The sequence below is a fragment of the Vigna umbellata genome, chromosome 5 (assembly GCF_029865625.1).
Source record: "Vigna umbellata cultivar VRB3 chromosome 5, Vumbellata_1.0, whole genome shotgun sequence".
Taxonomy (NCBI): domain Eukaryota; kingdom Viridiplantae; phylum Streptophyta; class Magnoliopsida; order Fabales; family Fabaceae; genus Vigna; species Vigna umbellata.
Genome location: NC_142169.1, coordinates 14893920 through 14916674, shown reverse-complemented (window position 1 = coordinate 14916674; position 22755 = coordinate 14893920). Strand labels below are relative to the sequence as shown.

The following is a 22755-nucleotide window of genomic DNA, read 5'->3' as shown; positions in this document are numbered from 1 at the left end:
GGCCTTGAAAGTGACTATCCGTGTAAACATTTAAAGATATTCCACATTACATGTTCTGCTATTTGATGTGAATAGCACTTTCAAAAGAAATAAAAATGTGGCATTAAATAACCTGATGAGGAAAGCTTATATGATATTTTTGGAGGCATTCAAGAGCCTATGTGTAAGTTTTCTTCAGCCTCAAATAAGTGAACAACTCCTTATCAAATATTTCTATGAAAATAAAGGAGCATGATTGATGCAACAAGTGGAGGATATGTGTAGATAAAACCACAACCGTGACCGGAAACTTGATAGAAACCATGATCACCAACTTACAACAATTCACCATGAGTGAAATACAACTATGCCAAGCATTTTTTCAAGTTAGAACTAATTTTGCCTTGGAGTATCAACACCGGGAAAACAAAAATTGATAACGTAGCCTCATCAGTAAGGCTAAAGCCACAACCTACTCAACAATATATGTAGTAAAACAACTTCCAATCAAGTGTGTCTATATGTGGATTACGTACTTCAACTAGTCATGCTACACACACCTTCAATGGATAACTCAAAAATGGAAAATTCACAATTTTTGTTGTACAACAAATAGGTTTCCTCCATCTTACCAAAATCAAGGTGTTGATTTGCCCACTAACAAATACCACTTCCTAATTAGTTTTTTTTTTTTTTTTTTTGTGTCGAAATACTTTAGGAAATTTCTTACCTTAATCTTATTTATTATAATTACGAATTTATTAGACTTTAATTACGTATAATGAATAGTAACCTTGATATGTATGACAATGTTAGCACGTATAGAAGAGTTTTAACATTCAAGAAGGTATTGAACTACTGATAGAAAACAAAGAAGATCATTTAAGTTCATCAATCAGTTGGATTCTCATCACTATCTATAAGGTGCTCCTTCAATGGCTGTCCTAGAGATTCCCAGTTTCTACTATCCCATGCTGGATCAATTTCAGGCAGTTCATAGTCATCTGGACGTAATGATAATTGGAACTCAGGAAGATCTGGCAATGATTGGAGACCCCTGCATCATTAACAAAGTTCCAATCATCATAATTATGATATCTAAAGGAAATCTGGAGTTTAGTTGATAAATCAAGACAGTAAAACACATGATTTGGAAACAAAGAAAGCTCCTTACTTCTCTTGCTCCCAGAGGTAGCCATACATCTGAGACTTCCTTGATGCAACTTCAGGAATTTTCTGGTGTAAAAATCTCATAGCACCCCAGAGTGGAGGAACCCTTGACAGAGAGATACATATTTGTTATTTAAGATAAAGGGATGTGACAAAAGAAGCATCCAGACAAGAGTCAAAGATCAATACCAACCTTGTAACTGGAGCTGCAAGGCAAAAGCTTAAGCTGGCCTTCTTGCTTTCAGCCAGAAGCTCTTCTGCAGCAAGAAAACAAGACACAGCACCAATGGAACTGTTTGGTTCATTACCCTTGTCAAGGATCAGACCATGGTAGTAGTAGGCTGCAGCCTGACAACGTAATAAAAAAATATAAGTTATGGATTATATACATTATAACTTATATTATTGGTTGTCAGCTACAAATGAAAAAGTGTCAGCATAGCAGTGATGTCAAAGTTCATAATAATCATGAACTTATTTGTTATTATATATATTATGTTTAATGTGGTGCAAAGATTGTTATACTGCTAACAGAGTATAATGTTATAAGCAATTTTACAAAGTGACAACTTTTAGTTACATGAAAACTAATGATTAAATGATAGGATAAAAAATCTTTACAATTATGTCAAAGATTTATTTTTGGTGGAAGGTATTTAATCAATCTTGATACCATTACTAACCTTGGCTTCAAGGAATTTCCATTTGATGAATCGGAGATGCTTTCTTCCACTCCCTTGGTTGGTGTTGCATCCTAACAAGCAGTGATAAGCCTGCTCATGAAAGTGAAACATTTATACTTGAGGAACAACAATCCCCATAGTGATAAAAGGAAGTATTAGGGATAATAATTTCCTTTCAACAGATATTATGTTTTCGTGAACTTACAAAACAGATTCCAGTCATAAAGTTAGTGATTTAAAGCAGTAATGATGAATAGATATTCAACAGATTGAACAAAAACCTGACTAAAGTATATCAGCTGTTCACATGCCAATCTCCTCTTCACAGACAAAGTTGCCTTTTGACATTCCACAGCAAGACCAAGTTGAATCTCAGTTCCCTAAATAACCATCAAGATGAACTATTATACCCAATCTGAAGGGGATTGTGTATTAAACTATTTTACTGCAGTCAACTTAACTTATAATCTATTCAAATCAACATAAGTTTTTAGTGACTTTCCCACACAGATACTTTTTGTTTATAAGCTCTTAATACATTTGAGTGTTTAATTAAGTTGTTTACTCAAATTGTACGCTATAAGAATTAAATGCTTGCACTTGTAATTCTAGAGATACTGATCAAGGAGTACCTGGCCAAGTGTTTGAATAGCAATAGCCTCCAACACACCCTCCTGTAAGTCGTGGGGAAAAGTATTCCTGGATGTTGTTTGAATGTACTTTACTAAGGTTGTTCAGTGCTGCTCCAAAACTAGTTTCACAAACTTAAAATCTATTCAGAAAAGTACCTGACTTCAGGAGGTATCCGAGTAAGAATATCCCTTAAACAGAATTCCAGGTATCCTGAGGCCTTCAGCAACAAATCAATTGCTTCCCTCTTGCTATCTGACAATATACAAATATATGCATGATCAATGATTGTTCAACTTGTGGATGGTTTAACAGGATCTAAGTTCATGTTTCACTAGTACGCCAAAGCTTATGTATTGACACAAAACCTGAAGATACAACCCTGAATCCAGAGCCTGACGAGTCCTTTGGAGTCATCATTGAGTCAGCCTCAGACAGTGTGAGCATAGCCATAAGGTGCACTGCAGAGAGCACCTCAAACCAGGTATTTGCTACACTGCTATCCTGCCAAGTAAACTTTACCATGTTAAAGAAACTAAAATTACCAATAATAAAAGTGAAGAAGAATGAGTTTGATGATGGCCATACTTGTTTCCCATCTTCTAAATGTTTCCATTTGAAATCTATTAGTCCTTCGAGACCATACTCTGTTAACAAATGAAAATCACTCAGCCCATTTTCACAAATGCAGAGAAACAATATCCATTCTATAAAAAGTTTGAAAGGATTTCGGAAGAAGGGGATTTGAGAAACCTTTCTTTGTAAGTCCAATCAGAAGAGACAAGTACTCATTCAAAGCTCGCCGCAATTCAGTTATAGCTGACCCACCTGCACAGTTAAAACTTCAGATCAGCATGACATTTTCACACTTTACCATTCATTCTACAATAAATCTATAATTTCTTTATGAATGTTATTAATTGAAGAAGTAGAGTATGCATAACATAAGTTCTGAATTTTGCCCACTTATTGTGCTATATAGTGAAAACATCCAGGTTTAAAATCTAGTGTTTATGATCCAATTCTTGTATATTTCAAGAAACAAGTAAAACAAATACACAAAATAAAATAAAAAATACTAATCAAGTGAAGAAGCAAAGACACACCAGTATCCTCTGCTACCAACACTATCTGATTCCTTAGTGAGGTCAATTTATCAGCAAGATCCCGTGGAATTACACCCTTAAGCACCCTTTGAAGATCAGATTGCACCGGAATTCTTGTTGATGGAACAAACACCACCACTTCAGGAAAGTTTGTCTTTTTTTTCCTATTCACAGAGTAAGTGCACCCCATCCTTTCAAGCAAAGCATCCTACACAAACCAAACATTCATTTCCACAACCCGATTCCATCACAGTGGCAGTGTTATGAAGAAACCGAGCATTAATGATGACATGAACTTGATAAGGTAATAAAGCATGGCTGCTGGCACATTTTTTAACAGCATAAAAGTACTGGAATTCAACTCTGCCGAAGTGGGTTGGGAATGAAGAAACATCATCTAACCACAGTTTTCATCATGACCATAGTTGGGTGGCAAACAGAAGGTTAATAATAATAATTGAAAAAAAAGAACAAAAAAAACAGTTGTATGATCTGCATGTGTGGGACAGAAAAGACAGTTAATCCTGGTGGATTCAGACATGATTGTTGAAGAATATTAAAATGAAAATAGCTAAATGATGGGTGGAGAAAAGACAGAGAGAAAGAGAAGTTGAGGAATTAAGTTAAGAGAAGAATAAAAGGGTTATTAAAAGAGAGAGGAAGTTTGGAAGAACTTACTGGATACAGAGAGGAGAGAAGGAGGGAAGATTCTTGGGGAGGAAGAACGTGTTAATATGGTATCTGAGTGAATTGGAAGCTCAAGAACCGAGACATGTCTCACATGGCCATGGCGTATAAGTCTCTGCTTCTTTCCAAGGACCACGTTCACTTGTATTTTTTTTAGGTTTCATTAAACGCTTAACTTGTAGGACGTGTAGAGGACTTAGGTGTTACTATTATTATAATTACATGCATCTATATTTTAGTGCAACAACGCTTTACCTATCAATGTCTCCATCAAAAATTGGATTTTACATCTTCTAATAGAGTAAATACTAAGTTTCTTATATTTGACTTGTTGAGTGTTTGTCACATTAATCACATTAATTGTGAATAAATGTTATAAATGTCTCATTGAGAAATAAAGATAGAAGAGTTATAATTTATAAATTTCGTTGGTTGGGATGAGATATTGGTTTGTGGCTGGATATTGTACATGCAATAAAAGATAAAAGAATATTTATTAACTATAAATTTCAATATATTTAAAAGTGATTTATCTTTACTTACTATATTTGAAGATGAACTAACTTTAGCATAATTAACCTTCTCCTAATTAGTATTATTTAGTCTACGAATATGATTCATTTAGATGGATCGAATCTGAAGAGAAATTATATTGCAATTTCCGTCGTAGGTTAGATATGGAAACGAAGTATTGGCACGTGGATTGAGGATGAAGGACGAAGTGGGCCCAGTATCCTTCTGTTAAATGTAGATGCTCGCACGTGCATGCTGGAAAGAATACATCACCAAGTTTGCCCAAGAAACAACGTATACAACTATTTTCACAACCAATCGATTTATTTGATGATATAAGTTCTTCCTCGAACATTTTTAAGGAGAAGATATATAAATGTTCAATTGATTGTATATTATGTCCAAATGAGTTTCCAACATTGAATCTGTATGACGTATACGTTATCAATGTTCAAAACGGAACATGAAAGGTGTAGTGTGAGGGAGAAACAAAAGGTCCCCTTCTTAAGGTGTTATAGTGTACTTGCTTACAATGTCTACCGTTTAAAAGATTATTAGTCATTAGAAAGGATGAAGTTGCAAACAAAAGGTAGGAAATGTGACCAACTTTATTGACTTGCAATTGACTCTTTGCATGAAGGATGATGATTGATTAAACATCCCCAAAATTTAGAAGAGATTTAAGAAAATTAAGACTTGTATTAGTGAAAGTGATAAGAATTATCATGGAAATTTAAAACCAATGTTTCTTTTTATTCATATATTCTTTTCTTCTTTCAACCTTTCAAGTTTAATCTTGTACCAAACAAAGTTGTCATAAACATGATTTTTGGTTGTCATGTCCTATTCAATATTTTAGAATTTTAATATTTAACTGTTTAATGTCAAAATTTTTACTTAAATCGGATAGATGATTGACAATGTGTATAAAATGACTCTAAAGACAGTGGATTATTTCTTAATGTTTCATCTAGAACATCTCATATTCTTTTATTAAAGAGTTCTTTCAAGCACGTTTAACATCATTTGTGCCTTCATGAGTTACTCTTAAAATTTCTCACATTTCCTGAGCGATTTTACAAACAGAAATCCTATACAACTCATCAAGGGTTAAAGCAAATGAAATAATATTCATGGCCCTAACATCATATTAAGCCTTATTTTTTTCATCAACAGTCCATTGGGCATATAGCTTTAGGTTTTTGCACGTTATTTACAATCGTAGTAGGAACAAAAGGACCATATTTAACAGCATAAATACTTATATCGACAGTCTCTAAAACTACTTGCATTCTTATTTTTCAAAAAGCATAATTTTTCCCAACAAAAAGAGGGGGTCTGTCAATTGAAGCACCCTATGCAAAAGTTTGATATTAGCCAGACATTTTCGAAAAAAAAAATTGAATAACTATCAAAGAAAGCTCTAATACCATTTGTTAGAGTAGTGCAATGGAATGATTAGCGTGTTTTGACAAAAAATCAAAATGACGGGGTGAATTGATATCTTGTGTATTAAAATAATTTTACTTCTCTCTTTTTAAACTTACTTAATAAATAATATCAACAACAATAAAAAGTGTAGGAAAAGAGAGATTATTGCACAAATGATTTTATACTGATTTAGATCACAAGAATCCACGTCCAGTTGCTAATCCCAAACAGAGATTAACTATCTACTATCACAAAACCAATAAACTATTATAATCACATAGAAAGACAAGTTTAAGGGTTTAAAAACACATATCTTATCACCACAAGAGATGAAACTCACTTCCCCTGAAGGCCACAAGGGATTAACACCTCCTCCGAGTGCTTCACGAAGGATGAACACTTCCTTTGAATCTTCATAAAGGATGACAGGCTTCACTCAGCAATAGCAGTAGCACTCAATCACACTCCTACTGAAAGTTCTCGCTTTTGCCAACACCAAGTAACCAAAGCCAAAGCACAAGATTTACACAAACCTTAGATCACATGTTTCTCAGTTTAAAGCAAAACGAAGTGTGTTGGAATGAGAGTCTAAAACATCTTTATAAAGAACTCACTCAAGAACACCTCCAAAAAATCCATTGTCAGCTTTTTCATACGTGATAATAGATTATCTAATTAAGGTAATCGATACTAAAAAAATCCAACAATTAGTTGTGATAATCGATTATGGTAAGTCATAATCGATTATGGATAATCGATTATCATTCTCTAGTAATCGAATACATTGTCTTATTTTTCTTTTAAGTCTTTGTGGTACTTAGGTTGTTTGAAAACATCTTAGATAAACCTTTCTTTGGTTTTAGGAGCATTCTTTGCATTTGCATTTAAAATTTTTTTGGAAGATTTCTTCTTAGAAGCTTAAGTAAGGCAACTCAGGGATTCCTTGTCTAGGAAAGACTTGGTTTCTAAGCTTGTTCATTGTGACTCATCTCTCTTTCCTGTGAGCTACTTGAAATATCTTTACTCTATTGTTTCTCTCTTGGAATCATCAATCAAAAATAAAAACAAAAAGTTTAATTGTGAAAACCTTTCTCACTCATAGTTGTAAATTGTTTTGAAAAACTTTGTGAAAATATTTTAAACTTTATAACATGAGTGATCATTATCATTCAAGTGTTCATAGTAGTATAAGAGATAGTAAAGAGGAATTACATCTTAGGTATGAACTTCACAAAAAGTAAGCAAGTTAGAAAGTATGTTTACTGAGTTTATGATGGAAAAAAGGAGAGAAAAACAGCAAGTTAAGTCATCCAATAGAAGAAGGTACACTAGAGAAATATCCATCTCTCATAGTAGAAATGAGCTTCAAAATAGTCACAAAAATGAAAACTTCTACCATTCTAGTTTGCATGATCGTTTTTGGGATAATGATAATTTCTATTATAGGTATAGTGAGAATGAGTTCCGTTTAAGAGTTGAGAATGACATTCCACATTTTGATAGAGAAGTTGATTTGATGTCAAACTTAGCTTGGAAAGAAAAGATTGAAAAACTTCAGTCATTCATTATTAAGTATAGTAAGTTTCACATAATTTGGTTGTGTTCTTCTAGATTTGTGAGGCATGCATATGATTGGTGGCATCAAAGGAAAATTGATGTTAAAAATAATATCAAATCACCAATTACAGATTGAAATGATATAAGAGCTTGCTTGAGAAGAATATTTGTTCCATCTTTTCAAAGAGAAATCAAGAGCTTAAACATGAAAAGAGAGAATTCATGGAGAAAGATAAAGAATCTATTAGAGGTGAAAAAAATTTCTTTCATGAAGAGAAGGAGTTTGAGGAGAAACGTGAGAAAATCTTGAGGGATAAGGAAAGAAGAGAAATTGAAAGAAAGAAAAAAGAAACAAATACAAGTAGAGAAACAAGTTAGAGAGGAGGAAGCTAGAAGAGAAAGGAATGAGAGAGAAAAGAAAGAGAAAGAAGAAAATGAGAGAACAGAAAGGGAGGAGAGAGAAAGGAAAGAGAAAGAAGAAAATGAGATAATAGAGAGGGAGGAGAAACAAAAGAAAGAGAAAGAAGATATTGAGAGGAGAGAAAAAGCAAAGGAAGAAATTCTACTTAAAGAAGAACTCCTACTCAAAGAAGAAGTATTACTCAAGGCACTTCCCACTCCCCAATCATAATTGAATCAAGAGTTCTAAAGGGAGTTTTCCAAACTTTGAACTCTTATCCTTTCATTAATGATTCTCATTTCTTGGTTTCAAAATTTACTTTTGAAAGTCTTTTACCTCAATTTTCATTTCCCATTATTTTTAACTCCTCAATAACCTTTGAAAAATCACTCTTTGAGTTGTTGTTACCTCACAAGTTACAAATAACTCAAGGTGAACAAAAACATTTTTGTAAAGTAGGTCTTATAACTTTTGAAGAAAAATCTAAAACTAGAACAATAGATGTCCAATGCTTTAAGTGTTTTGAGAGAGGGAACATTTATTTTCAATGTCCTCCTAAAAGAACATTCCTTTTAAAATATCAACACATTGGAAGCTTGGATAACTCTTATTCTTCACCTAGTGAAGAAAAAGTTTTATATTATGTACAAAAAATAATTTTCCTAAATAAAATCTTTAAATAAAAGGTCTTATTTCTTTCTTCTTTTATATATGTGTTTATCACTACAACAACTTTTTGAAATAAAGGCCAACAATCTTCCTCATAAAACACTTTCCAAAAACAAAAGGTCTTCTTTCTTTGTTCTTTTGTTTAGGTCCATTCTTTTAATAATACTCTTATTTTCGATTTGTTGTAGGTACATCTTTTATCCAGGATGAGATCAATAAACCAAAGTTATGCTTCCTCAAATATCTTTTCCATTTGAGGACAGGTCGTTTTTCAAGAGGGAGGGTATGATGGAATCCATTTTGAGAACTAAATGGAGATCCATGAAGGGAGCATCAACTTAAGTTAAGGCAAGGAGATTGGAAGAAGAAGAAGAAGAACTTTCAAGCTTGTTCTTGATTTCCCTTAAGCCTTAGAAGACATTGGACCTCTCATAAAGAGTCATGGTCAAAGAAGATGGAGCTTGAAAGATTCTACTATTGTGAAGGGTCACATTTTAGTCTTGTTCTTTATCTTAAAACACTTTTGGTAAATATGTAATATAGCTCATTTTTTAGGCCTTGTATTTTGCCAAGACACTTTTTTTTTCTTTGTTTAGAAGGCTTGATGGCTTTAAGAGAGAGCTAGTGCACCATTAGGTCCTTTGTTAGAAGGTAGCACCTAAAATGGATTAGAAATGAGTTAAATATAGGTTTTGGAAGGAGTTAGGTGCAAGGAGCCTATGCATTAAATGCTTTGACTAAATTAGTTACAAAGCCTAAGGCTCCTCACATTTAATATTTAGGCTCCTCATTTAATGCTTAGGCTCCTCATTTAATGATGAGGCTCCTCATTAAATGATGGAGAGGCTCCTAAATACTTCATGTACTCTATCCTTCTCTTTCACCTATAAAAGGAGAGATACCCTTTAATCCTTGGAACTTGATTGAATGTAAAGTCTTTTTGCCAAAATTGCAAAACTTCTCTTCTTGAGTTCTCATCCTATGAAATTGTCTTCTTGTAAACTTCTTCATACCTTCTCCTTCATGGTTGGCCTAACCTCCTAGAAGGACATCTACCAAGACCATACAACACTAACATCTTCATCTCTTCATCTCTATTTGCTTCTGCTACTATCATTGTTCATATGGAGTCCACCCTTTGGAGAAGCTTCATCAACCCACTTGGAAGATCATCTTATGTTCATATCATAATATAACCTATTTCTAGATGTCGCAACCGGAATCGCGACGGGACGACGATCCAAAAAGAAACGGGTTTCGAAAAGAGATTTGGAGTCGCCACCATAGTTTATTATGGAAAACTATGGAAAAACCTCAAAACGATAAAGCACGGTCCACGAAAACCAAAGATTGGGTTCGGGAGTCGGTTACGCGTGGGGAAGGTGTTAGCACCCCACAACGCCTGCCCTAAGGCAGTACCTTTAACTAAATGCACGAATATGATGTGGTTTTTCAAAATGTTTAATTATCCCCTAAAATAAAATTATAAATAAACAAAATATATTTTTTAGTTTTTTGGGCCCGACAAGGATTGACCTTGCTCCTACGTATTCTCATTCAAAATGAGAAATCAGGGTTACGTAGTTCTAGCTGAAAGACTGTTTGTTTGTTTGAAAAAAAGCAGATGTTTTTAATTTTTGGAGATTTTTATGTTTTTAATATTTTCGAGAAAAAGAAGGTAATGAGTACTAGGCCGACGCGAACGGTCGCACGAGCACTCATACCTTTAAAATGATATTTAAATATTTTTAATTATTTTTGAAAAGAGAGATAACGATATTAAGCACTAGGCCGATGCGAACGATCACACGAGCACTCATACCGTTATCTACTTATTTAGGAAAACTTAAGGGTATTGAGTGCTAGGCTGATGCGGACGATCGCACGAGCACACATACCATTATTTACTTATTTAGGAAGACTTTTGAGAGTATTGAGTGCTAGGCTGATGCGGACGATCGCACGAGCACTCATACCCTCGTTTAATATTACGTAAATAAGAGAGAAAAGTACTGAACACTAGGACGATGCGAGCGATCACACGAGTGTTCAACCTTTAAAACATATTTTTGAAATTTTATTTAAGAAAAGAAGAAAAGGTTTTTAGCACAAGGACGACGCGAGCGGTCACACGTGCGCTTAAACCTTTAAAACTTTTCTTGTAAATTTATTTAAGGAAGAAGAAGAGGTTTTTAGCACAAGGACGACGCGAGCGGTCACACGTGTGCTTAAACCTTTAAAACGTATTTTTGAAATTTTATTTAAGGAAGAAGAAGAGGTTTTTAGCACAAGGACGACGCGAGCGGTCATACGTGTGCTTAAACCTTTAAAACATATTTTTGAAATTTCTTTTTAAGGAGAAGAGAAGGTTTTTAGCACAAAGACGACGCGAGCGGTCACACGTGTGCTTAAACCTTTAAAACATATTTTTGAAATTTCTTTTTATTTAAACTATCAATATTGTATTATTAAATATATATTTTAGGATAAGTAAATGTCTAAAATAAATAAATACAACAAGATAAAATAAGACAATAAAGAAAAATAAATAAACAAAAGAAATTGGAGAGGCTGAACGGACGCTGGGAAGAGATTCAGAATAACGAGCGTTCGTTAGGTAAAGAACGAACGTTCGTTGGGGGAGAGGACGAACGTCCATTGGGGAACATGACGGACGGACGTTTAGAAATGTGAGCTGAATGACGAGCGTTCGTCGAGAGATATGACGAACGGACGTTGAGAACGAAGGCTCAATAACGAACGCTCATTGAATGCATGACGAACGGACGTTGAGAAATTAAGGCTGAGTAACGAGCGTTCATTGGTTCGGAAACGAACGCTCGTTCGTTTGGATAACGAGCGCTCTTCAGGGAGAAGATTTGAACGAACGGTCAAGAAGGCTTAAGGTAACGAGCGTTCGCTAGTTTGGATAACGAGCGCTCGATGGTGAGAAGGTTGAGCGAACGGTCAAAAAGTCTTAAGGATAACGGGCGTTCACTCGTTTGGATAACGAGCGCTCGTTCGTTCGGAATGTTGAGCGAACGGTCAAAAAGTCTTAAGGATAACGAGCGTTCACTCGTTTGGATAACGAGCGCTCGTTCGTTCGGAATGTTGAACGAACGGTCAAAAAGTCTTAAGGATAACGAGCGTTCGCTCGTTTGGATAACGAGCGTTCGCTCGTTTGGATAACGAGCGCTCGTTCGTTTGTAATGTTGAACGAACGATCAAAAGTCTTAAGGATAACGAGCGTTCGCTCGTTTGGATAACAAGCGTTCGCTCGTTTGGATAACGAGCGCTCGTTCGTTTGGAATGTTGAACGAACGGTCAAAAAGTGTTAAGGATAACGAGCGTTCGCTCGTTTGGGTAACGAGCGCTCGTTGGTGAGGGTGCTGAGCGAACGGTCAAAAAGTCTTAAGGATAACGAGCGTTCGCTCGTTTGGATAACGAGCGCTCGTTGGTGAGAGTGTTGAACGAACGGTCAAAAAAGGCTTAAGGATAACGAGCGTTCGCTCGTTTGGATAACGAGCGCTCGTTGGTGAGAATGTTAAACGAGCGTTCCTAAAGAGGCCCAAGGCTCCCGGACGTACGCTCATTTCTGGGCCTGGCCCAGTCCAATGCTTTCTAACCTAGAATTTTCTAGGGGTTCAGAGATTCATCCCCATTCCCACTCCTTCACGCCGGTTCACACCTTCTCTAGAGATTCAAGGTCTCTTGTTTAGCACCACAACTGATCATCACCTCTGCCATGGCCGACCACCGTTGCTTCAACCAAAACACACCTTAGGCTCGCCGGCGACAACTTGCACCACCAGAACCACCACCAGCCACGACGCCACCTTCTCCACTCTTCTCTTTTCGAAAACATTGATCTCCAGGGAGGGTCTTCCTCCGCCGCACATGTGCCAATACTTCTTCAAATCGATCACCGCGAAACGTCGTCTATGGCGTTGCCAGTAACGTCGCCTGTCGCTGAAGCCGTCGTCCGATTCACCGAGAATAGCACAGAGAACCTTCTCCTCTTCCCCTCAGCACCACTACCCTAATCTAGTGTCCTACAACGGGATGGTGAACCTGAAGGTGGTGGCGTGTGTCTCTTCCCAGATTGAACAAGAATGAATGGAAAGGGAGATCGGTGTTGCGCGGTTGAAGACGACAGTGAATGACACAGTGGTCAATCCCTGTTTTGGCTCAGTGAAGGTAAAGTATGGGCTTGTGTTTGGATGCTGGAAATTGGTCATTGTTCTAGACTGTGGCTTTGTATAATGCAGTTTGAGGATAATGGTTGATGAGTGAATGAGGGAATGAGGTTTGGTTGAGTAAATGGAGGAGTACCAAGTTTGCGAGACCGTGATGATGGGTGGAATATGCAGCAGGGAATGAAGATGATCATGGATATTGGAAATCAAGTGTTGGAGGTGAAGCTTGAAGATGTTTGGTGATAATGAGCATATACAAATATCCAGCGCATTCAACAATATTCACACACAAATTTAACAACAATCGGAGTAGACCCTGGAGTGTTAGATATTACTTACCTCTCTATTACTCTTGCCAACCTTGCGTCTCCAATCCTTTCTTTCCTTTTGCTGGCGTCTCTCTTTTCTTCAGGTCCAAAGATGGTGAATCTGGGTGATGATTCCCGCCTGATCGTTCCCCGTATGCCCTCCTCCTTTCTATTCTCTCTCTCTGATCCCCACAAAATCCCCTCCCAAAATCTTGGGAAATATTCCTTTCTAACCGCCTGGTCCCCCTCACCCCAGACACGCCTCCCACGTAACCCTTTCCCACGTTTTCTATTTTCCCCCTTTTTTTTTTAATTTTTTTTTATTTTTTTTATTTTATTTATTATTTATTTTCAGTTTTAATTTCATTTTTTAATTTTTTAATTATTAACTCTATTAAAACAAAATTGAAGATAAGAAAAGTAGAAATTGAATTAAAAGCAAAAATCTAAATACATAAAAATAGAATAAAACAAAAAGGTAAAATAAAATAAAAAAAACCAATAAAAACACTTCTTTTTTCAACCCGGACAAAATTGAGTGTTGACACTAGATTTGATCATCAGGATATAGTCACCACAAGGTTAATCCTTGAATGCCTTAGGTCACTAAACTTGAAGATTAGAACCTCCTATTACTCTCACGACTTAATTCACTAATCTCTACTTGAGTACGGGTGGTTAGAGTGTCAAAATAACCTCTCCATTGGATCCCGACATCAATACTTACAATACTTAAACTGCCATCATAGAATCCTACAAAGATTTCTATGGAACTATGCCATAAATATACATATACATATCTTCATTAATCACCTCATAACAATCATCATTATCATCACATACTCAAAGTATTTCAAGTATAAAATCATTTATAATACTCTGGAAACAATAACCCAATTTTCTTCACAACAATTCGATACACACACTAGGCAGGAAAAACAGCTTGGAGACCCTCGCCAACAGCTCGGGAAGAATCTAAAACGCCCAAAATAATTACCATCAGATGCTCATAACCAGACGCTCACCATCAGACGCTCACCACTAGGAATGGCAATGGGTCGGGTCGGGCATGGATAGTGCCTACCCGCAACCCGACATTGCAAAACAATTCTGACTCGCAACTCGCCCGCTACCCACACGGGTACCTGCTTATAAAATACTCGTAGATATTTCAAAACCCGTGGATACCCACAAAAAATTAAAAGATATATTTTATATATTTTTAAATAAAATTTAAATAAATTACAAAATATATATATATATATATATAATATAATATAAAGTAAATTAAATTAAATATAAATTAAAATTTAATTTTAATTAAATTTAACCTAATAAAATATAAATTAATTTTATTTTTAATTGAATTTAATTTAAAAAAATAAAAATTAATATTTTATTAGTACTTTTTTACGAGTAGCGGGGTACTCACGAGGCAAATAGTTTAATACCAGCACCCGACCCATTTAAAAGTGGATGTTAAAATACTCGTTATCCATTACCCGCAGATAATAAATATTCATGGATAATAACAACCCGCCGCGGATTTTATCCGCGGATACCCGTACTCGCGAATTTTTCTATCATCCCTACTCACCACCAGGCGCTCACCACTAAATGCTCTCCACCATACACTCGCCATCAGACGCTCACCACCAAACGCTTACCACCAGACTCTCACCATCAGATGCTTACCACCAAACGCTTACCACTAGACGGTTACCACTAAGGCTCATCATCAGATGCTTACCACCAGACGTTCACTACCAAACGTTCACCATCAGATGCTCATCACTAAACGCTTATCACTAGATGTCCACCACCAGACGCTCATCACCAGACACGTCTAATAACTCAATTTCACTCCCAGACACATCTACCAACCCAGAAAACATTCTTAGGACTAACTAGCCACCATATATGACACCACGACTACCCTTAAATCAAGACCATTTCTCAACCAAGTCTCAATTTATTAATAAACCAAATGTTCAACTGTAAGATGATCTACCAATGCAAAATTTCTCAACAAAAGTAATCACACAGTAAAAAATTTCAACAGCACGCTCACTAAAATCGACACTCATCATTCAACTCAAACTCGTATTCAACCATTATCCCATACAATTGCAACATACCAACAATTTAATAAGTTACTCAAACTTTTAAAAGAAAACGAGGCATTTAGCTTCCCTTACCTGACAGATGAAAAAACCGCTCTAGAGAGCCTAACACAGCCCTAAACGCACAAGAATTTCTATCTGCTCCTACGAACTACCACATCACGATCAAGTACACCGTTAGGTTCATTGATCAACAAAGACTCAAATTGAAGACTTAAAAGACACATGCAACCTAAACGGACAAATATAAAAAAAAAAGACCAAAGAAAATGGTTGAAAACTCAACTTACTCAAATGGAGAAGCGGATCGATCTAGATTGAAGATCTCGCCATAAGAATCAATCATAGGGTCTCGATTCAATCATACGAATATGGAAGAAGAACTCTTAAAAAGAAATCAAAAAACTCTAAAAAAGTAATTTCTAGAAAAATGACATGTTTTAAAATAATAAAATTCATTTATAACGAAACTATTTATATTAAAATACTTTAATATTAAAATAATTAAATTTCACTATTTTTAAATTATTACAACTTTTAAAATATATTTTTTAAGCCTTGTATGAAAAATAATGGTAAGCAATATATTTTCTATAACTAATAGAAAAAATAATATGGAGTCATATAACATGATTTAATTTTAAAAAACCATTTAACTTTTTATCGGTTATAAAAAAACAGGTTTTGAATAAATTTTTGACAAAATGACTTAGAAAATAAAATTAATCAATAACAATATAAAAAAAATTTCAAAATATATGATAAACTCAATTAATTAAATTAATTTTTAATATTAAATTAATTAAATAAAAACAAAAAATAAATATCATTAAAATGTAATAAAAAAATTAAAAAGAAATTACAAAGTAAAAATCCACCTAAGTCACCTCATCTGACTATTTTATTTAAAAAAAAAAACTGAAGTCATCATTTGACTTTAAAATTGTATCACTTCATCTTTAGATTTCGTGTATTCTTCCTCCACCTCACCTGTTTCGTCCTGCACCTCCAATTTTTATTTAATTTCTATCTTTGTGTTTAACGCACTTCCAACGTTGGTTGTCGCACTTCCAACGCCTGACTGTTCTTTTTATTTTCATTTTTTCTTCTGGTAATAATATGTGTTGTTGGTGGTGGTGATGCTTATGCAGGGTTCCCAAATATGCACCATTTTGTATGTTGTTAGTTCCCTCTTATTGGATTCTGATATAATAATATAAAGCAATGTTTTGGGTGAATATGAGACCATTTTATGTATAGAGTAGAACTAACAATACTCGATAATATATGGTGCCTGCTATTGAAACTTGAACTATTTTTCAAGGCACTCAATTTGCATTAAAACAGAGATTTAAAGTTACCCGCCTAAGCCTAAGTTTATGATGTTGGACAACTTAATAAAAAATGTTGTTCAAGAGCAAGGCTCACCAAGCTCTGGAGGTGCAGGAGCCTGTTATCCCTCCACTGTCAAGAACCGGAGATTGTCGCTGCTATGTGAAACCACCCTCACGCGGTGCCCTTATGTCTAGGAACCAAGAAACACATGCCTTCGCAAAGGACCCATGGCTTAACTCTCGACTTGGAGTGGGCAAGTCAGCAAGTTGCAACTTCCAACTTCCAAGTGAGGCAGACACTCAACCGCAATTCCAAGTGCGGAAGCTCTCTGCCACGCTTCCAACACCGACAACTACTCAATTGCCATTCCAAGTACGTCAAGCTCTTCGTCGCGCTTCCGACAACCACTCTGAACAGTGAGAAACATTCAACCGAAGCACATTACAGATCCAACCACACAATCATATCATTTTCATACACAGCAGTGCAAAGGGAGAAGAGAGAGAAGAAAAAAACTGAGAATGAAGAAGTGCGTCAAAAAATTCTGAATGGCAATGAGAGAGGAGCAAAGGAAGTGTAAGGGTTTTAGGTCTTTTAGTGGATGCACCCGGTAAAAAATTCTTGTGTGTACTTTGAACTTTTGAGAAGGACACATAAAAATTTCAAAAAAAACTGGAGGTGCAGGTAAAGGTGCAGAAACACTCGTTTCGTGCTGGTCACCACTTCATCCTATATTATAATATATTTTAAAAATTGAATTAAATATAAAAATAAATTAACCTCTGACGCCACCCCATCCTGTTCATTCTATAATAATTTGGATAATTTATAATCTATGCTTTTATAGTGTTGTACTCAGTTATCTTCTTTTTTTCTCAAAGAAAAAACTAATAAGTTTAGTTTTTTTTCTTAAATGGAGCGTGATTTTGATTTATATATATAATCCTAACTCCAGGGAGCTAATTAATATGAAAAAATATTAAATAAGTTGGTTCACAAATAAATTACGGCAGCTTAAGTGGTGTGTTTGCTTTTCTCTGTTGGGTAAATCCAGAGCTGAGGGTCAATAATTGTTGGAATTTGTAAAGAAACCGACTTTTTTTTTCAATAATGTACATCGACGTAGACATTCCTTTAGCATTGATTTCACTCTTAATTTAAGAACAGTTTTTTTAAAAAAATCATTTTTTATTAAAGAAACATGTTTATAGATTAGCCTTTTTCTTCCTTCACCCTATAATTTCTAGCTGCTCCTCCATAATTTTTAAAATAATAATTTTATCTTTGTAAAAGTGAATTTTAAATTACATTTTTCAGAAATTTTCAGAACAAGTTTGTGATTTTTCTTTTAAAATTTAGAATTTGATGTTCATAACAAACTTCTAAGAATAAAATTTCCAAAATAAGATTTACAGTACAAAATCTTTAAAATAAAATTTTTATAATGAAAACAAATATTTTAATACAGATTTGTTTATAACAAAATAAAAGTTTTATAATGAAAACAAATATTTTAATACAGATTTTCTATAACATTTTTATACATATATTTTTTTTACTTATTTATTATTTATTTGGTATTATTATTATGACATATTTTAAATCTAATTAACAAATAACACTGTATCAAAATGTATGTTATATAAAAAAATTAGTATGACATATTTTAAATCTAATTAAAAATAAGGGTTAAATATGTTTTTGGTCCCTTAATTTTTAGTGAAAATTGGAATTAGTCCCTCTTCAAAACTTTGGCCTAATTTAGTCCTCAAACTTTAGAAATGTGTAAATTTAGTCCTTTTAACTAAATTTTGTTAGGTTTATTTGATGTTTCAGGTGCGTTTCATGATAGCATTTGAGTTGTTTATACCGTTTGACACATTTTTGCTTCAATGTTAACTGAGAAATGCGTTTGAAACATCAAATAAAGTTAACAAAATTTGGTTAAAAAGACTAAATTCATACATTTTTAAAGTTTGGGGACTAAATTAGTCCAAAGTTTTGAAGAGGGACTAATTCCAATTTTTACTGAATTTAAGGGATCAAAAACATATTTAACCCTAAAAATAACATTGTATCCAAATGTATGTTGTAAAACAATGTGTTAAAATATCATTTCTATGTAATACGTTTTGGAATAAAGATTTCAAATTGCACTTTTCATAAACTTTTTGGAATGAGGTATGAACTTTCTCTCTTCTTCTGCAATAGAGAACAGAAGTAAACACTAATGGCATAGTGGTCACAATGGCAATAACAATTATGACACAGTGAAATAATAGACGATCTTTTAGGGTGTGTTCATTTGGGGTTGATTGGGGGAGATGATTTGGGGAGAGTGATTGAATGGATTTGAGGAGATTTGAGGATAATTTTTTGTGTGTTTATTTGAGTGGATTTGGAGGTAATTGAGAGTGGATTTAGAGGTAAAGTTTGTGAGAATTAGTGTAGGATTTGATTGATGTGACAGTTTTAAAAATTTTGTTTAATTGGTAAAAATTAAAGATTACCAAAATGCCCCTAGGTATTAAGGTGATATAAAATGATATTTGTTTATGTTATATTTATTTGTAAAAATGTTTATTAAGAGTAAAAAATTAAAAATGAATTTTAAAAATAATTTATAAAAATTAATTAAATTATAATTTAGTAAAACGAATTTTTTTAAAAAATGTAGTATTTGTTTTGAATATAATTTAGTTCCAAGTAGTATGAATTTATTTGTTATGGAAGTGAGATTTATTAATTTTTAATGAAGGCGATAATTAAACAAAGTTATACTATTACATAACATAATATAAAAACCGCGAACATAATAACATAGAAATATATTTGTAATAGATCATGATGAAATTTCTTGAGTGAGGTTTGTAAGCAATCAATCACATAAGTCAAGTACAAGAAAAAAGTCATGTAATACACTGACGGAATAGTAAGCAACTTAATCATCTAACTGGTGAAGAATTAAGTTAACATTTTGATTCAGGTGAGCAAATTGTCGGTTCATGTCGAGAGATAGGTTTGTCAAGTTATCTTCAATATGCTGAACATGCATCTGCATTTGTTCCATACCCTGCATTCTGTGTTGCAAGTCTTGTACCCCTCCCACATTTGAGTCATCATATTAGGATTTGAAAGATGTGGAGGAGGTTCCACAGGGTTGGCATGATGGTGTGGTTGCTCTTCTTCTTCATCATCACCGACATCGTGTTGTCAAACACCGTTGACATTAACAATATTCAACCTCTTCAAAGAATTAATTGAAAAATGATGTCTGGTCCCAATATGAGTGTTGGCATTGGCATCAACATTCACTCCACAATATTGCATGATTTGGGTGATAAGGACACCGTACGAAAGGGGTGTGTCACCGGCCTTGCATTTAAGCATATGCTGCATGATGTGATGAGGCCAATTGATACCTATATTATTTTTAAGAACCCATATCATAAAGATATCCTCCTGCAATACCCTTGCAAAATTTGCAGGTCGTGGAGTCAACATGTGCACAATAACATAATGCAGAAGTCTATCATTAATATTCAAAGATCAAACTGTTTTGACATGTTCACCCTGCATTTCTGGTCTAACCATAGTAGCTAATGTCATATCTCGATCATAGGGAAAGTCGTCTGGGATAGTTGAATAATACAATTTTTGACCCTCATACTTCATATTAGCAACATTCAACCAATCAGTAGGTTTCAATCTAATTCTTGTCTTGTTGACCTCACTGACCAAATATCCATTACCAGAAATCTTCATATTTGAATAAAAAACTTTGATCAAATCCGGATAGAAGGATGCTTGCAACATCACAAATTCAATCACTCCTTGAAACAGAAGATGATGAGTAAAAAATAAGTTTGAACCGGCAAATGATTCTAAATTCATTATTTTTGGGACAACAATATTCCTTGTGTAGAAATCAGCTGTGTAGTTTTCCATCTGATGGCTATGACTGAAGAAACGACGCTGATCTAATTGTTCTGCAATAGATGGTTTGACATCGGCTGCATCTTCTGGCTGAGTTACATATTCTTTTCCCTTACGATTTTTTCTAGGCCTTTTGCTTGATGATGAGGCCATTTAACAATTTCTTCAACAAAAACCATACATAAAAACATGCACAAGTTAAGTCATAACAAATTAAGGAATATTAATAATAACAATAATTAAAGACAAATCATTAGATCATAACCATAACCTTAACTTCAATATTGAACATGGATGAAGGCCAAGATGTAATAGTATAATTGAGAAACATAACTATAAAGTAAGCAAAACATTCTAACATTCACCACCCAATATCATTTTACATAACTTGTTCCACCTCTTGTTCGGTAGAAGTCCCATTAACCTCTTTGTACATGTGGGATTTGAACATAAGAAATCATAACATTGATCGAGCAAGTTTTCATCAGCAATATTCATAGCACTCAACATTTCATAAATGTCGCCCTCTGTGTATGTGTATGTGGAGCTGTGACGGAGTATTTGATTTCTATCTTCCATTGTTGAGACTTGACGCACGACAGCACTAGAAATTACACCGAAGTGAACATTTGTAGAGTCAAGTACATTTGTGAAACCATCGAGGCTGGTGGTCAACTTATCAAATTGCGCATCTATCACATCGACCATAGGTGCCTTCCTTTTGGAACCTCGTGAGGATGATGTTCCTCCAGATGGAACGGATGGCACAGATTGAGTCTGCCCTGGACTCATCCACGGATGGAGGAGGTGATGGTGGAGTTGGGTCTCTATACTCCTGATAGGTAGGCTCTTCAGGAATGTGCTTCATATTCTGATTCAGATCAACCTGTACACGAGGCCCAACCCGCTGACGACGCGTTTGTCGAGCGGTCCTTATACCCCTCCCAATTGCTCGATCCGCAGCCCATAACTCCACCATTAAATCGTAGTGTCTGATGCTATTCACTCTCCACTTTGTTGCACTTGGTCTCGACTGAAACAACATACATGAAACAGATAGTGGTTGAACTTATGTATTTGAAAAATCTATCGTGTCTGAATATTTAACAAATACCTGAATGAGGTCAGCCCACACTTTGTCCTCAGCTTCAAATCTCATAGTTACGGCGTTCCAACCAAATACCTTTTGACGATTTTTGACATTATTTTTATTAACATTAACATAACCACAACTATGAAGGTATTGAACCATGTTATTATACGCTTGGGTGGTCCAGCTGCCATCAATCCTATTACCCAAACGAGTCTCCTCGATCATAGAATGCAAAAGCCTAGCATCCATGTCCTCAGTCCATTTAATGAACTCTCGTGTACTAGCAGATGACTCAATGGTTGTTCCCTTACCCCTGTCCATATTATTCCTATTTCATAAAGAAAATGGTAACAAGTGAAGTTCAGTTAATCATAAAACCAAGTACGTGTCATATTCAAAGAACAGAGTCATAAAAAACTATCAATTACAATAACTATGAATTTTGATAATCTCGCCACATTTCATCAGCAATGGCATCCCTAATAGTACTACCAACCCTATAATCATCTTCTCGAACTTGAGAAGATGACACATTATGTTATTCCCTTTCATTTAACTCATTATCAACCTCATTAAGCAATGGGTCATCGCTATCAACTCCACGGATAAAGTTGCGTAGGATACAACAAGCTAAAATAATGTTTGTCATTGTCTCCAATCCATAATGTGGTTCATTGCCACTTGCAATGATTGGAAACCTTTTCTTCAACACACCGAATGTTCTTTCAATAACATTTCTCAATGATGAATGTCTATGGTTAAAGAGCTCGCGTGCATTTTGTGGTCCTCTACGTGTGAATTCTTTAAGATGATATTTGACGCCTCTGTATGGTGTCATAACCGTACTTTTAAGCATAAATCCAGCGTCGCCAAGATAGTACTTTCCTACAACAATGCATAACATCAGCATTTACTAACTAATAAACAACCAATCATAAC

The 22755-nt window shown here is 34.8% G+C and overlaps 1 protein-coding gene and 1 pseudogene across 1 annotated transcript; both read right to left on the bottom strand.

The window, feature by feature from the left end:
- Positions 1-756: 756 nt before the first annotated feature.
- Positions 757-4418, bottom strand: LOC124830569 (Endosomal targeting BRO1-like domain-containing protein). The gene is made up of 12 exons (XM_047304326.2): positions 4247-4418; positions 3569-3776; positions 3216-3290; positions 3051-3109; positions 2831-2966; positions 2621-2717; positions 2465-2531; positions 2114-2212; positions 1833-1922; positions 1343-1497; positions 1154-1255; positions 757-1036 (listed from the first exon to the last, which is right to left on the bottom strand). The coding sequence occupies exons 2-12, from the start codon at positions 3756-3758 to the stop codon at positions 871-873; spliced, it is 1236 nt and encodes a 411-aa protein (XP_047160282.2). The 5' UTR covers positions 3759-3776; positions 4247-4418; the 3' UTR covers positions 757-870.
- Positions 4419-16886: 12468 nt separating this feature from the next.
- On the bottom strand, positions 16887-17066 carry LOC148197791 (signal recognition particle RNA; annotated as a pseudogene).
- Between the last annotated feature and the right edge of the window lie 5689 nt (positions 17067-22755).

Excerpts from the sequence above, each read along its gene's own strand:
- LOC124830569 (XM_047304326.2), bottom strand. The coding sequence starts at position 3,758 with ATGGGGTGCACTTACTCTGTGAATAGGAAAAAAAAGACAAACTTTCCT. Across the intron at positions 2,967-3,050 it reads ATTTAGAAGATGGGAAACAA|GATAGCAGTGTAGCAAATAC; the intron begins GTATGGCCATCA and ends TTTACTTGGCAG. Across the intron at positions 2,718-2,830 it reads ATTCAGGGTTGTATCTTCAG|ATAGCAAGAGGGAAGCAATT; the intron begins GTTTTGTGTCAA and ends GTATATTGTCAG.